General features: G+C 40.1%; 1 protein-coding gene across 4 annotated transcripts in view; it reads right to left on the reverse strand.

The window, feature by feature from the left end:
- Satb1 (SATB homeobox 1) overlaps positions 1-15,000 on the reverse strand; it is a 92,365-nt gene that overhangs the window by 3,806 nt on the left and 73,559 nt on the right. For all 4 annotated transcript variants that reach the window (XM_055614130.1, XM_055614123.1, XM_055614105.1 and 1 more), the window contains one exon: positions 323-526. In XM_055614130.1, coding sequence (XP_055470105.1) covers positions 323-526 — 204 coding nt within the window. The remainder of the gene's footprint in view (positions 1-322; positions 527-15,000) is intronic.

Consider the following 15,000-nt stretch of genomic DNA (forward strand, 5'->3'; position numbering starts at 1 on the left):
CACACACACACACACACACACACACACACACACACACACACACACACCAAAAAGATATATTCTAAGCTTTCACCCTCAAAACCCAGTGCTAACCAGGACACCTTTACTAAAGTAGCAGTCCAGAAGGGGGCTCCTGCCACAATAGGGTGAGGAGACTGCACCAGCCGGAAAGACTTATCCCCTGGGCAAGATGGGAGTCCGTTCCTGTCCCCTGAAGAAAGCCTCTGTGTAGACTGAGGGAGAGGAGAACCACCAGTTTCCCTGCTAAGTTGAAGGCTTTGTTTGTTTTAGTGCTGTGCTGAGCTGGCCAAGGTAAACGAACCTGAATCTGTTCTGCTGGAACATGGATGATGTGGGGTGGCCTGTCGCCATGGTGATGCACAGCATTGCTCTCCTGCTCGTAGATGGCATCGCGCTCAGGCTGGGGAAGACTGAGGAACCTCCGGATCATCGACAGGTTCTCCCACAGGGTCCTGTTTTCTGGAGAAGGGTCTTCTTTCCAGCGCAACAGCTCACACAACCATCCCTTAGGAGGAAAGGGTAACAGGTCAGTTAGCAGCAGGGCTGGAATCCTCCAGAGGTGCTAACACGGAGACGCCAGAAGTTACCTTTTCATCTACTCATCACACTCTAACCTGCGCTAATATTCTTTTTCTTTTAATCCGTTAAGAGAGGACAGCTGTAGCTGTGGAGGAAGCAGGCTCTGTTCCTGACTAATGTTCAGATTTACATCTCAACAGGCAAACATCCGGAGATGACTTAAGTAGATAAGTGCTCACTGTGCAACTGGGAAGATCTGAGTTTGGATCCCAAGAACTCACATAAAAGCCTGTTACCTGTCACCCCAGGAATGGGGGTCTGGAGACAGACACTGGGTGCTTGCTTAACAGCCAGTATAGTCAAAATGGGGAGTTCCAGGTTCAATAAGAGACTCTGACTCAAATGAAAAAAAAAAAGAACCGTAAAGGAAAATAATCAGGCATCAACCACTGCCTGGACATATGCATGTACAAGCAAGTGCGCCCAAGGGTATACACACACTCTGAAGGAAAGTAAGGACAGACATTACCAGACCCCCAAAGCAAGACCGTGGTAAGAGATATGGGATAGAAACAAAAACAAGAGCAGGCCTAACTCCTGCCCAACCTTCTCGCTCACCAGTGGCCAGGAGCCACTGAAGGAGCCACACAGGCTACCAGTTTTAGAAACAAACTATCCTCAAAGGCTTTCCTAAGCTTACACTTTCTTAGAAAGGAAGCTGGAAGACAGACAGACACACAGAAAGAGAGAGAGCGTGTGCACAAGCTAGCGAGTTCATGTTTAGCTTTATGACTTTACTACCATGGGCATTAGGAGAATTCCTCAACAAGAAACTTTCACAAGGGAAACTTCAGAGTCCTGCTTTTATGTCAGCTGTAACAAATGTATATGACTTGTCAGAGGACAAAAAAAATCAAACAGTGAAGGGCAAACTCAGTCTAGGCTCCAACGTGACGCTGTGGGATCCTAAAGTTTTCATTGGCTGAATGGTTCAACAGAGGACACTTACTTATCTCAAACTTTCATCCTATCTACTATACTGGGCCAGAAGCAGTGGGGTGGGAAAGAGGGAGGGAGAGCACCAAGCTGGAGCCCACCAGCTAGGACAGCCGTGGTCACAGGCTACTGCATTGCCCGCTCACGGTGTGTTAGCCTGACCGGGGAAATCTCACCTCAGCACTTTGGAAGGCACTACCTCAGTGGCCCCATCACCCCAGTGTGACCTGTCGTTGGCACACAAACTAGTAAAAAGCCTGTCCCATGTCAAGTGGCCAGCCCTCCCTTTTCCGTGCACTCTCCAGAGACACCCATCCCTATTCTATTCCCTCCCACAAGCCTCTACTGAGGCCCCCCAATCCTTTGCCCTTCCCTGTTCTCCCTTATTCCTTGCAGGCATTAGCCCATATTTGGGGTTCTGCTCTGGGAAAACTGGGCTAAAATGAAGGGCTTTCTTGGAAATCTCGAGGAAGCTAGTCAGATAGGAACAGACTAGACACCGAACCTCTAGTATGTAAATTTTTATCTATCCAGGGAGGTTCTGCTTTTTATGTTATTTGGAGGTGAAACCGGAGAATTTTATAGCTTTTTTTTCTCTTTTTCAAACTGAATGAGCCATTCAAAAGGAACTTCTATTTGTGATAATGGTAAAAAGAAACAAGGCTTCTTCTCCCGGAATTGGTCTGTTTGAGAGATTCAAAAGAAAAGATGGGGACCAGCACATTAGCTTCCTACTGGCTCATGATTCTGAGTGAGTTGTGCAGGTTTAGTTGTTGCTTTCTTTTGTTTGTAGGACTCAGTATAAAACCCAGGGCCTTAAACATGACAGCCAAGTGCCTCTAAGAAAGTTTGGATACTTTCACAGTTGTTTTTAAATAAGCAAACACACACAAATAAATGATCATGTGCATTTAGAGAGAAATATATATGCTCACACAACTGTGTATACACACACACACACGAATGTTCATGTGATAATGCTCTCATTTGATGCCACTGAACACACAATTCAAGATGGAAAAGGGCAGAACACTGAAGAGTTAACCTGAATGAACAGTCACTCAGAAGGAAAAAACCACAAATGACCACTGTGATGACAGAGCGCGGGCTTACCTCACCACAGCAGCTCATTTCCACACTGCTGTGAGGGGGCTCTACTCCTGTGAACAGACTACAGCTACAAAGCTTCACTTGAGTATTTAAAATGTTTGAGACACACCTGTACACCTGGTCCCCTGGAGATACATATTATTTGCTTCTTATGGGTTAGCACTTGCTATCTGGAGGAAATCATAAAAAATGTCTTCTATTTTTCCTGGAGCCAAGCTATTTCCTTATGCCATGTCTCTACATTTTTTTAATTTTTTATTTTTTTGCTGGGTAGGTTTTAGATACGTATCACCCCTGGAGGCTTGAGCGTGAACTGATTAAGCTCACTTTCCTAACTACATTGCCTGTACCCTTCAGCTACGACCTCTGACATAACCTGGATGCCTGAAAACTGGCCTTATTTGCCTTTCTGGAAAAGGGAGAAGGCTTGAGAAGAACAGAAAAGAAAAGGCTTTCTAGCATGGCTGGCAGAGTACTGTGCTAAAAACACTGAGCTGCTATCATTTTAATTTTTTTTTTTTTAAGAAATAAATGCTTGTAGCTAAAAATTGCCCAAAGTTAAATTAAGAATGATTCATGTCAGAAAGGCTTCTTGGAGAGTGTTGGAAACATTGATGGTCTCAAATCCTTCAGAAACTTCTTAGTAAGGCACAGATCACTTGGCACTTGGGTATAAGTGAAAAACATGTGGATCACAGATGTTCTTTGGAAAAGAAAATCATTAGTTCTTTTAAAACAGCTAATAATGACAGCTAATTCCTAAATGATCACACTCCTGTGGGTTTAACAAATATTTCAGAAAGAGAACCCTGACTCATTCAACAAACATTGTGCCTATATTGTCACTTCTGTATCTCTGCACTTCCCAGACAGATCCTTATTTTTATTAATTGCCCATGACTAACATAACACTTCCAGTACTTTGCTATTAACCCCTGCCCTTAAATAATACTTCTAATTTCTTAGCTAAAAATAATGCTATGAATCCGCGTTGAAGCATGTTTCCGCTAGCCTTTTAGAGACAGGAGGGTCTGAAGAGACTGAAATCAGATGCTTCATACAAAAATATTTGATGGTGCATCTGGGAACTGTTAAAACTCTACAGGGGTATTCAGAAAGGGGAAAAAAAAAGAAAGAGAGATAGAGAGAAAGGAAAGAAGAAAGAAGGAAAGAAGAAAGGCAGAAAGAAAGAAGGAAGGAAGGAGAGAGGGAGAGATGGCGATGGCGGGAGAGAGAAAGAAAGGGAGAGAGAAATGGAGAGAGGAAGGAAAGAGAGAAAGAAAGGAAGCAGGTTGTGCTTGTGTGATCTCTAACTAATGGGAAACACACATTTTTGACACCTTTTTTTTTCTTTTGTCACAATATGCCCAACTAGGATTGGCAAAAAAATGACTAACCTCTTTTATACTAAGTACCTTTTAGTACTGTGACTACCTTAGATTCCATCGCTTTTCACTCCATTAGTCATGACAGTAATCTATGAGTTCAAGAAAGGAACTAGAGAGGATAGAAATGCCTTCTAATTCTCCAATACCTTTTCTTAGACCAGTTCCCCAAACGTCAGAATGAATGCATTTGGAAAGCTGATGAAGAGGCCTGAATGCTGCTAACATCTGACAAATAAAACCAAGAATTCCCCAGAAGTACCACACTGCTTAGGGGGAGAGAGATAAGAATGAGTCATGGTGCTTTGTTGTAAAATGTGAGCATAAGCCTTTTAGGATAGGTCTCTGAGACTTGATGTGCTGTGTACAACCAGAGGCAGAAGGATCAGAAAATTGCTTTCAAAATTAAATTAGATCACAATTCTTTGAACAGTACAAAAGATGGTGACCTAACAAGCCTTCAAATAATGAGACCAATTCATTCTCAGAAAACTAAAATGGCACCCCCCCAAAAAAAAAAAAAAAAAACAAAACCCTAAACTTTAAATGTAGCAATTTTGCCAAGCAACATCACACTGCATCTAATGAGGGCAAAATATAAACAGTAGCCACATGTAAATAAATTAGTACAACTTTCAGGATGTTACTACTTTTCAAACTGACAAAGTTTAATTTGACACCTTCTGTTCCAAACCCTTTGTTTCTATTCAAAAATCACGCCTTGAGCTGTTGCTATCAATCACAGCACTTCCTTATTACTTAAAAAAAGGAAAGAAAGAAAAAAAGAAAGAAAGAAACAACAGAAAACTGGCATGGACCCTGAATAAGCTGAAAATGCCATGCAGATGAATTCTGAGATAATATGTTCAAACCTGTTATATACAACACGAATCCTGTAAAGTTATGTATTGTAAACCTACATTTATTGAGAACTAAAAGTCTTAAATCCATCTGCCACAAAGGGATACTGTTATGTACTTTATCGTAACTGACAGCCATCTGCAAATGTCTTGCTACGCTACCGTAAGCAAGAAAACACTGCAGAGGATGCTAAAGTGAAGACGGAAGTAGGAGCATCCTTCTGCTGGTTTTGGTTTGGGATCTATTAAGGAAATGTAAGACTCGGGGAGAAATGGGAAAGAGAAAAAGCAGAGTGACTGCCAAACCCGTGTTACAAAAATCAAAACAAACTCAGTGACAACACAATGGCAATTTATTATGGTCCATGAAACACATGACTGTATGCTCATTTTAAAGGAAAAATTAGCAGTTCCAAACTCAATATTCTAATGATGTGCTTTGCTGACAGAATCTTGTTGTGCCACATTTAAATAAAAATCCTGGCACCTCTATCTCTCAGCTGCTAATTTCCAACCAAACTCAATCTCTGATTTCCATGCCACTCTTTTTTAGAGCAGTGAGTTCGAGTCAATTCATCGCTAACATTTCAACACAGAAGAGGTACAGTGTTTCTGAGGCAGCAAACAAATGTTCCCCTAAGAAATGTATTTGTTGTACTTGCAAATCCTCAGATACACAGAGACACTTGCAAGGTCTAGTCTGGAACAAAGCTGGGAGTGCCTAGCACAACTAGTTTTCAAGGGGAAAACAGACTCTGATACTCTGTGTGTCTGGGGGGGGGCACTTAATACAATATGCATATATACATTTTTAAACTAAGAGCTATAAAGAGGGAAAGAAAAATGACATGCTTTTCTACTGCATCTAAGAAGGAAAATACATTTTAAAAAAATAGAGTGGTAATTTGAGTTGTAAAAGGCAAAACATTTTAAAGTCTGTATCCATCCCCCTCACCCTCATCTTTTATGTGTTATTTGCAGGAGTATTTTTTTTTCCAATCTCTGGGGCATATCGTGTAATATATGATATTAAAAGAAATCAATCTAAATAGGAAAGTATTTGATACAAACATTTTAGTGCAAAGCATGAATTACAGTTTTGCAAGTAGTGGGAGCAAGAACAGAGAACATAATCCATTAAACAGTACTTCTAACAAAAATTCACTATTGTAGACTAAACTACACTAGGCATTTTGAATGAGTACATTTTCAACAACAACTAACTATAAAGCTAGCAATTTATCATTCAGGAAATAATTTCCTACTTTTAAAAGAATCTGTAAGTGTTACTTATGCAAATGAAGACAGTTTTTAATCTGCCCACAAACATGCTAATAGAGGGCAATTTTTTTTTTTTTTTATTTACAAAGCTGCTGGCACTCAAGAGTAATTTCACATCAGTGTTCTCCTACAAGATGGGGAAATGGGTTCTAATTGTCAGAACTACCAAATCTGCCACCTTTAGCATAAAGGCTTAAGATGTAACAAAAGATGTCTCGTGACTGCTGTGTTTTAAACCACTCCTTCCACATTATAGAAAGGCCCACTTTAACATCTTTTATGATTTACATATACTGTACCCCAAATGTAGTATTTAAATATATTATTTTGGAGGTTCTTAATTCAAAGACACTCGATATCTAAGTGTGAAGTCTAGATGTCTCTAAAGCCAACTCACCATCTTCTACCCAAAACACTCCGAACATTGAACACTGAGAAGTAAAATCCATGCAGAACAACAGTGAAAGCATTTTAAATTATTTACTAGGTTAAAAAGGTGAAATGATACTTTAAATACATCAGATTTCATCATCTAGGCCTTTTTTTTTTTTTTTTTTTTGGTGGCAAAGTGGTATTGATCTTTCCAAATGCTTAAAATTAGCTAGTTTGCAGAAGGTCATTATTTGATTAAAGGCATTAAAGTTGAGGACATGAGGCGATGCACTTTTTCTTCTTTCCCAATTCAAATCATCATATAATTTAATAAAAAGGATCCCATCGTGTCTTATAAGAAAAACACTTGTCTTATGGTACTGTTCTTTACCTAACATATTAACCTTAAATGCCATGAAGTTCTTTAGAAGAAAAACCTCTGCTAAAGCCATTATTCTGTGGACTAAAGAGAGATTCCAGCCATTAACATTAACAAAAAGCCATGTTCTCCTCCATAGACTTGGTGGGAAATAACCCATCTCTCTCTTCCATTTACCAAAATCCACTAGCACAGGGAGTCTAGGCAGACACTGGAGTGACGTCCCCGCTAAGTTAATACTGGTATTACTAACGAAAACATGGAGAATAAATTTGAACAGAGATGCACCAGGAAAAGCATTTCCACACTAAAAGGGGCAAGTTATGTTCACCATTTTCCAAGCTGGGTTTTAAAAGGAAATACAGCTTAAATATCTGTGTGTACCCTCTGGTATATTCATTTCCAAGGTGTGGTATCTGATACATTCGTTGAAAAGAAAAAAAAAAGTAATAATGAAAATATTTTAAACTACTGCTCTTTTAAACTCTTGAGATTATTGTTTTTTAGACTCCCGAGCTCCTTCCAGACTCTCCAGTTTATTTAAGGGACATAATATCTTAGCCAAAAATCTGTGGTTTTCTATATTGGGGTAATAATAGGCCATAAAATGACTGTCTAGAAGTTTCTCATTTTGCCCCTTTGTTATTAAGAGGTTAAGCAGCTCCAGCACAGCTTCAGGAGATTTATTATTAGCATAAAAATAACATTTACACATGCCTAGGAAGAACCTCTTGGAATTTAGTGAAGTTAGAAGGGCTCTCAGAGTCACTACAAACCATCTTTATTTTTCAATTTTGCTTATAATGTAATCAGATTTTTTTTTAAAGTATCATTTGCTTTCTACTGTTTTTAATCCCGCCTCTTTCCTGCCCTCTCTAAGTCACTGACATAGAAGGCATAAATATGGTGGGGTTTCTTTGGCTACACACAGATTGTTCAGTTCATAGCAAGAGTGTCAAATGAAAACTTGGCCAGAGGAAACACAAATGGCTCTTACTTTAAAAGGCTGCCAGGGAGGGAATCTCCAAAATTAAAGGTATTTTCAGGAGAGAGAACTTGAGAAGGTGAAAAGGAGGAATGAAGACAAAAAAGTAGAATTATAAACAATCAGTACTAAAACATCCAGGACTGCAGTTGTCATCCTGTGGACTGTGACCCCTTTGTGGCCCCTTTCACAGGGGCTGCTTAGGACCATCAGAACACACAGATTTACACTATGATCCATAGTAGTAGCAAATTCAGAGTAAGGAAGTAGCAACAAAATAATTTTATAGATGGGGGTCACCACAACATGAAGAACTGTATTAAAGGGTCACACCATCAGGAACATTGAGAAATGGTGAAGACAATCTCACTTGACAGAAATCAAGATTTCAAAACTGGATTTTATTTTGAAAATATTAGATTTGGAAAATGCCTACCCTAAAAGTTTGAGTTTTATATTTGCTCCAAATCTAAGACAAGACAAAAATCTTGCTTATATGCCTGATATATGAATATAAACTCTGAAGCACAATCCTACCTGCCTCCCACACTGGCCAACGACATTTTTGACATTACATAAATTTTAGCAGAATGATTTAGTTTCTGTCTACTATTTTGGCACCTGACCTTCAACTTTTTAAGTTTTCATTCTCACTGTTTATATGGAGAGTAGCCCTGAAGTTCATGCTGTAAATTCTCACAAATTTCAGCCTCTGCTTCTAGGATTGAGAACTGTCTATCACCAGCTTCTTCCAATCTGGGCACCAATTCCTTAACTTATTCTTGTAGGCACCAAATTATTTCAATTACGTCAACTTGACTTATGGGACAAGCAGATCAGTGATGACTCCAGCTTTTATGGACAGGGAATCATCGGCACTACTACCTAGATTAGAGCTAATGAAGTCCTACAAAAAGCAAATTGATGTGAATAGTTCAGTCTTTAGACTTGCAGTTGTGAGCTCCTTTTAGACTGTGACACAATGATGTTATCGACAAAGCTCACACCTGGAAACCCTTAATTGAGATTAAAAAAAAAAAAAAAGCAAAAACCACCATGGGTTTATGTGAGTTTATGGATTCTATACTCGGCTCCATACAGCTATCCTGGGCTGGTTCAAATCAGTCTGATGCCTAGTCTGAGATAACCACAGACTTTTGCAAAGTTAACTGAAGGTACTTAAACAACACATAGTTCATCTGGAAACACATGATGTTGAAAACAACTACTTGCAAGCAGCTGTCATAAAAGTCATCAGCGGGCAGACACCAAGCGTAACAAAAAGTAAGAATGGAAGTGAGAGAAGAAAGAAATAATGGGATGAGGGAGGCAAGGAAGAACAGTCTTCCCTGATAAGGGTAGTACTGGCTTGGTTTTAAAGAATGGACCATATTGAAGGGGTTAAGCAGAATAATAGAGAAAAAAAAAAAAACCAAAATGAATCAGCAAACTTCTGGGGAGAAAATAAACAATCTAGTTTCTTCTAAATGGATGACATCTCCATAACCCTTCCCACCATGGCTTGAAAAATGACTTCATTTCTGTAACCTCTTACCTTCTCCGGGCCATGCTTCTTAAGGTGTATCTAAGATGCTTGAAAGGCACTCTGGGCAGGTTTCCCTTCCTGCCTCAAATATCTCCTCTGCAAAGGAAGTCTGGTTTTATCACCTAACGCAGTCTACCGAGAATTAAAAGAGAACATCTACGGAAGGTGCTCAGTAACAGTGTCAACTACAACTGTCATATATTGTTGCTGACACTATCAAACTTGCTTCATCCCAGAGACTGGGACATACTAAGAAGGCCAAAGAGGACAGCTGCGTTACCATATTCACCCCACACCTGGTCACATCCTAACACCAGAGTTCAGTTAACAGTTCTACCAACTCCAACATGGACACTCTCTGAAACTTGAAAATGCAGATGGAAGACAGTCTGGCAATGATCCTTAAAGATAAATTCCTTTTCTGAGCCAGTAACATCACCTTTCAATGTTTATTCCAAAGAAAAGCTAACACATACAAAGAAAGCTACATCCAAGACTTTTCAATGTTTACATTCACATCATTTGTGACAGCACACGTTGAAAGTAACCTAAACTCACTGATAGAATTTTGATGGCTACTACAATATGCAAATAAACACAACACACACATATACATCTATAAACACATATGCACACAAGTACATGTCTGTGTATATAAAGAGCCTAAATCAGGATATTAAATCAGAATATCTCTAGGTGATTGAAATTATGGATATTTTTATGTTCTTCCTTATGCTTGTATTTTCTGATTTTTCTGTTGTGACTATGTAATAAAAATATGCATAGCAAATGGCTTTAATTAAAAATCTAATTTTTCTTGTCTGTCTCTTCTATAATCAAGATGAGTTCCTGTCAATTCCAGCTCTCAGGAAGGCCTCTTGGATTTCTTCCATGCCTATTGCTCTGGTCCCTCAGTCTGTGTGTTAATAATGATGACTTCTTTACTCCAGCTCGCCCCCAACCCTACTGAGCTACATTTATTCCAAATATGTGTATGCACTCACAGCCCTGTGAGTAGCAAACTCCTTCCTGCACTCCTCCCAAGAGACCTGAAAATATTCCAAGGCTCACACTTCAGTGAGTGTAAAACCTTGGCAGAACATTCACCAAGACAAACTGAAGTGCCAGTGAGTTGTGGGGCAAAGTTCTAACAATGGCCCACTCTGAGCAATGCTGAAAGACTGCCTGCACACCTCTGTAACTCCTGGGGTCTCGTGTATGGCTGCAAAGTCCAGCGATGCAAATTTACAAGAAAGATGATTTATTTAAAAGAAATAAGGTTTGAACTGAAGGCTTCATAGGCTCAAAGAGGCAAAGGACTAACAAAGGATTCTAGGGCAGATGTTTGTTATGCTCTCAGAAAAGGACACTTAGGAAACTTGACTCTCTCCAAACCTCAACTCAAATACATACACACACTTATGAAGTGTTATTTTTTGTTATGTTGCTTACTAATCATTATTAAAAACTCACAGTGCTCCTTTCCTACTGAAAATTCTAGAACCTTAGAAAAGCATGAAGCTGGATATTGACACATACCATGTGTGAGGAAAAAATTATAAAAATGAGAATTCATAGAATAAGTATTCTTTTAGGTGATTTACCTGATAGGGTAGCATGCTGACTTACACAATTAATTTACCACTTGATTGTTTTAAACAAACATTTCTGCACTACATTTTCAACTGATTTATATAAAACTCAGCACTGCAGTCAGCTCCAGAAATGAGCTATACTCTCCATTATGCATAGTTAGAATCAGGGAATTAAAAATTTAAATCTTTCCTCTATGATGTTCTAGGAGAAAGAACAAAGAAGTTTTAAACCAAGAAAAGGCAATCTGGAACTTACAAGTCGTGGGAGTCAGATCCCAAGAGCAACAACTATCAGGGTCATTATGCGCTCCCAACTTGCTCAGAGTTTGCTGATGCGTCCACCTCATGGCTCAACCCACATAATTTCCTCCATTGTGCAGACCTGCTCATCAGAAGTTTGTCTAATTTGAGCAGATAAAAACTTGTGATTTAAAAAACAAAACAAACAAACAAACAAACAAACTTGTGATTTACATAAACACCCATTAAAGAAAGCGTGAATATTTCTGGAAGTATCATATAAGTCACGGTGATAATGGTCATACCAGGGAAGTTAATCCTAGGTGCAGGCTATCTCCGTTATTCTTCACCAAAGCACAGACCAAGGAGAGAGGCAGTCCAGAGGCCTAAAGGAGAGGCCAGCCCTTGAGCATCTTTCTGCTGTTGCATATTCTTTAGAAATAGAAGGCTTGATGGCATCTACTCCCGAGTCTGCCCTTCTGCAATCAGGCCATCACAAGGGCCTCCTCCTAGACAGCCACAGTACAGAGGAAGTCAGCACATGCTCACATGACCTGTGGGGTGTGTTTTCTAACAGTTCTCATCCAATAAGGTCTGGGCCATCCAGGCTTCAGGTTTACACTGTTAGTAAACATGTAGCTCAGCTGGTAAACGATTTTTCATCTGCAGCGAAGGCATTCTCTCATGAAGTACAGCACTTGCTGCGGGCATCTATGCTAGAGATAAGGTTGTTGGTATGGTTTTGGGTTTTGTTTTAGATGTTACTGCAATTTACTGCAGTCCCCCTCTTCTTATGCTTTGGAGTGACGGGCCCTTGAAAAATAAGCACACCAGAAAGCAATAAACAAATTGGAAGAAAATGTTTCCCAGGTAAATTCAAAGATTCCTAGGCTAATATGTTAAGCATGTAATTGGTCCCACTACACAATTTATCATTGATCTCATCTCTTTGGTGCCATAGACCCTTCTGGCAGTCTGGGTAAAGCTCATGGATGCCTCTTCTGAGGAAGGGTTTTATATGTCTGAAACAAATACATAAGATTACAAAGAAAACCAATTACACTGATATACATAATTGGTTTACAGATAACTTAGACAGGGGTGAGGGTAGGGGGATGGACCAGACTAAACCAATCTAACAGAAATTCTGATGTAGTAAAAGGGATGTGTTTGTGTTTAAATTAACACACTAAACTCCAATTTAAAGCAGCAGATTCCTAGTGACAAAACAGAAAAACAGTTATTTCAAGAGTTCTGTCATGACATGATATGCTATGAAGATGTTTTGCTGCTGATAGCAAATTTGTATTACAAATGTTGCCAGGATTTGTTACTGGTACTCATGATGGCATGAAACACCAACTTCCAGTTAGAAGTCGCACAAAAGAAATCATTTTTTCCCACCCAATTTCACTGTCCCCTTGGAAGAGTGAAAACCAGGTAAGAACCCCTGCATGGAATGTGTCCCCAACCTTCAATGTATACATACATACATTCAAGTATATACTTACACTTTATATTACTTTTATGATTAATCTAGATAGGATCCAGCAAATAGAAAAAACTATTATCTGTACATTTGCGAAATAAGTGTCCTCCCTCTATCTAAAAGGAGGTTTCTTAGAGGTGGGACAGAGTTGAATAGCGGCTCCTAGTAGGACAGCTGCACCCCCTGAGAGGTCTCCGTCTCCCACCACAGGTGTTTCAGTAGGGTACCTTTGAGTATGTGTGTGAGTGTAGGGTGGGGGTTGAGAAGATGGTTCCCACATTGAGTCCTTAGGTCCGTCCAATGGGAGAGAATTTTTGTCAGACTAATATATAATTCAGTTCTACTGAAGATCACTCCTAAAATACTCCCCAGTCTTCAGCAATGTCAATGAGGAACTACAAGAATGAATGCATAGTACACTGTTGTGCTTGTGGCACAAACCTGAAGAAGGGCTTGACAAAGTAAAAGCAGCATCAGCATTCTAATCTGGCTAGCTTCCTCCCTTAATCCAGTCACTCTGATGGAAAGCAAGGCTGGGAGAGCATCCTTTGACAAGGGTGGACTTGCCCAGAATAGCACTGCAAGCACCCATGGCTTTCTAGACCAGGATTTCCCAAATGGAAGGAGGTAAGGGAGCAGGGGACGGAACAGAGGCAGAGGCTCTCCGAGGTGTGGAGATGCGGTGCTTAGGGAAGACAGGATCTGCTCGGTCAGGCCTAAGGGAGCAAGTGGACATCCAATATTTGCCTTTCAGATAAGGGTACAGGGCAGAAGACTAGTCCAATAGAAAAGGGGAAAGAATTTGGAGAAGAAAGATGAAACCCAAGGCAGAGGGTAGCAAACAACTGAGCACACACCATCTCAACTTTCTACCACAATGATCAACAGTGTAAAAATCTACTCAGCAACAGCAAAACACAAACTGAAAATTCCACTTGATGGATAAGGTTTTGGTCTTTATGATCATCCAGGGTCCAAGTTATTTAGTTTCTTTAATCAAAATTACTAAAATAAAATTATTCTGCATTAGGCTATTACCCTTCCCCCAATCCAGAAACAAAAATTAATTGCCAACCAGGAAGAAAGCAAGCAATTTAGGCATAACAGCTTGGCATGGACTAAGCTGGATTTCCTAAGAGCATTTGTTTGTGGATCTATATTTTACATACAGCCTTAGTTCCCTGACCCTCCTGAAAGTAATTTACTTTTACCTAATCTGCATTTCATTTAGAGTACCAAACTACCAGTGAGGTAGCCAAGTAGCACCCGAGACAAGGAGCCCTCGTGTCGGTGCTGGGAGGAAAACGGTGAAAGGTTCGAAGAAGCCATTTGGGTTGGGACGCTTCCCAGCAGGTACACATCATCTGTGCTCCGAGTCACGTGCAAATACGGGTGGAAAGTCTCCTCTCCAGGGAGCGAGCTTCCATATTTCCTTCTCCTTTGTGTTTTCTCCTTTCCCAAAACTGACATTTTTACAAACCTGGGTTTCATCACACTGCGCTGATTCCTACTTTTTAATATGTTATTCTTCCTAAGAAGATGTCCACAAGCAAAAAGGGCAGTTAAAGTAGACGTTCAGATGTTGGTTAAAAAACTAAACTGACATTTTCAAGGAAGCTATTAACAACGTTCAAACCATAGCATTCTGGCAATCACCATCTGTCCCAGAACCCATGAAGCCAAGCCCACTCATGTCCTGCTCTCCTCTGCCTGGCCCCTGCCAAGTTGCTGCATTATAAAAGGGAGGGCTTTCAGTCACCGCTAAGTATCGGATGAAGATGCCATCCAGCTTGGGCTCGTCTCGACTCACACAATGTAGAGTCCAACGCTGCATGCCACTCATAAATCACCCTTGATCTCAGACCCCAAACAACACTTCCACCTAAAACAAAACCTTTCCATTGTTCAATCCCTTACGTCTTCTGGGATTCATTCTCAAACCAAACTACCTATGAACAGTACTGTCCATCAAAACAGAGTCCTCATTCATCCTATACACCCATCTCAATCACAGATACACATAATTGGGTTCTACACTGATTGCAAGAGGGGCCTCCACTTCTGTGACAAGAAGGAGTCTAGGTGACACCATGACTCAGGAGCAAAGTGTTTTAATAGCTGGGTGGCATGGAAGATGGAGAATGAATCTTCCACAATAACAAACAACACCTTTGAAAACTGACTACAAAGGCCGAGTGGACTGCAAGAACAAAAAAAAGGAA

Source organism: Psammomys obesus, unplaced genomic scaffold (assembly GCF_907164565.1).
Source record: "Psammomys obesus unplaced genomic scaffold, mPsaObe1.curated_primary_1811, whole genome shotgun sequence".
NCBI lineage: Eukaryota > Metazoa > Chordata > Mammalia > Rodentia > Muridae > Psammomys > Psammomys obesus.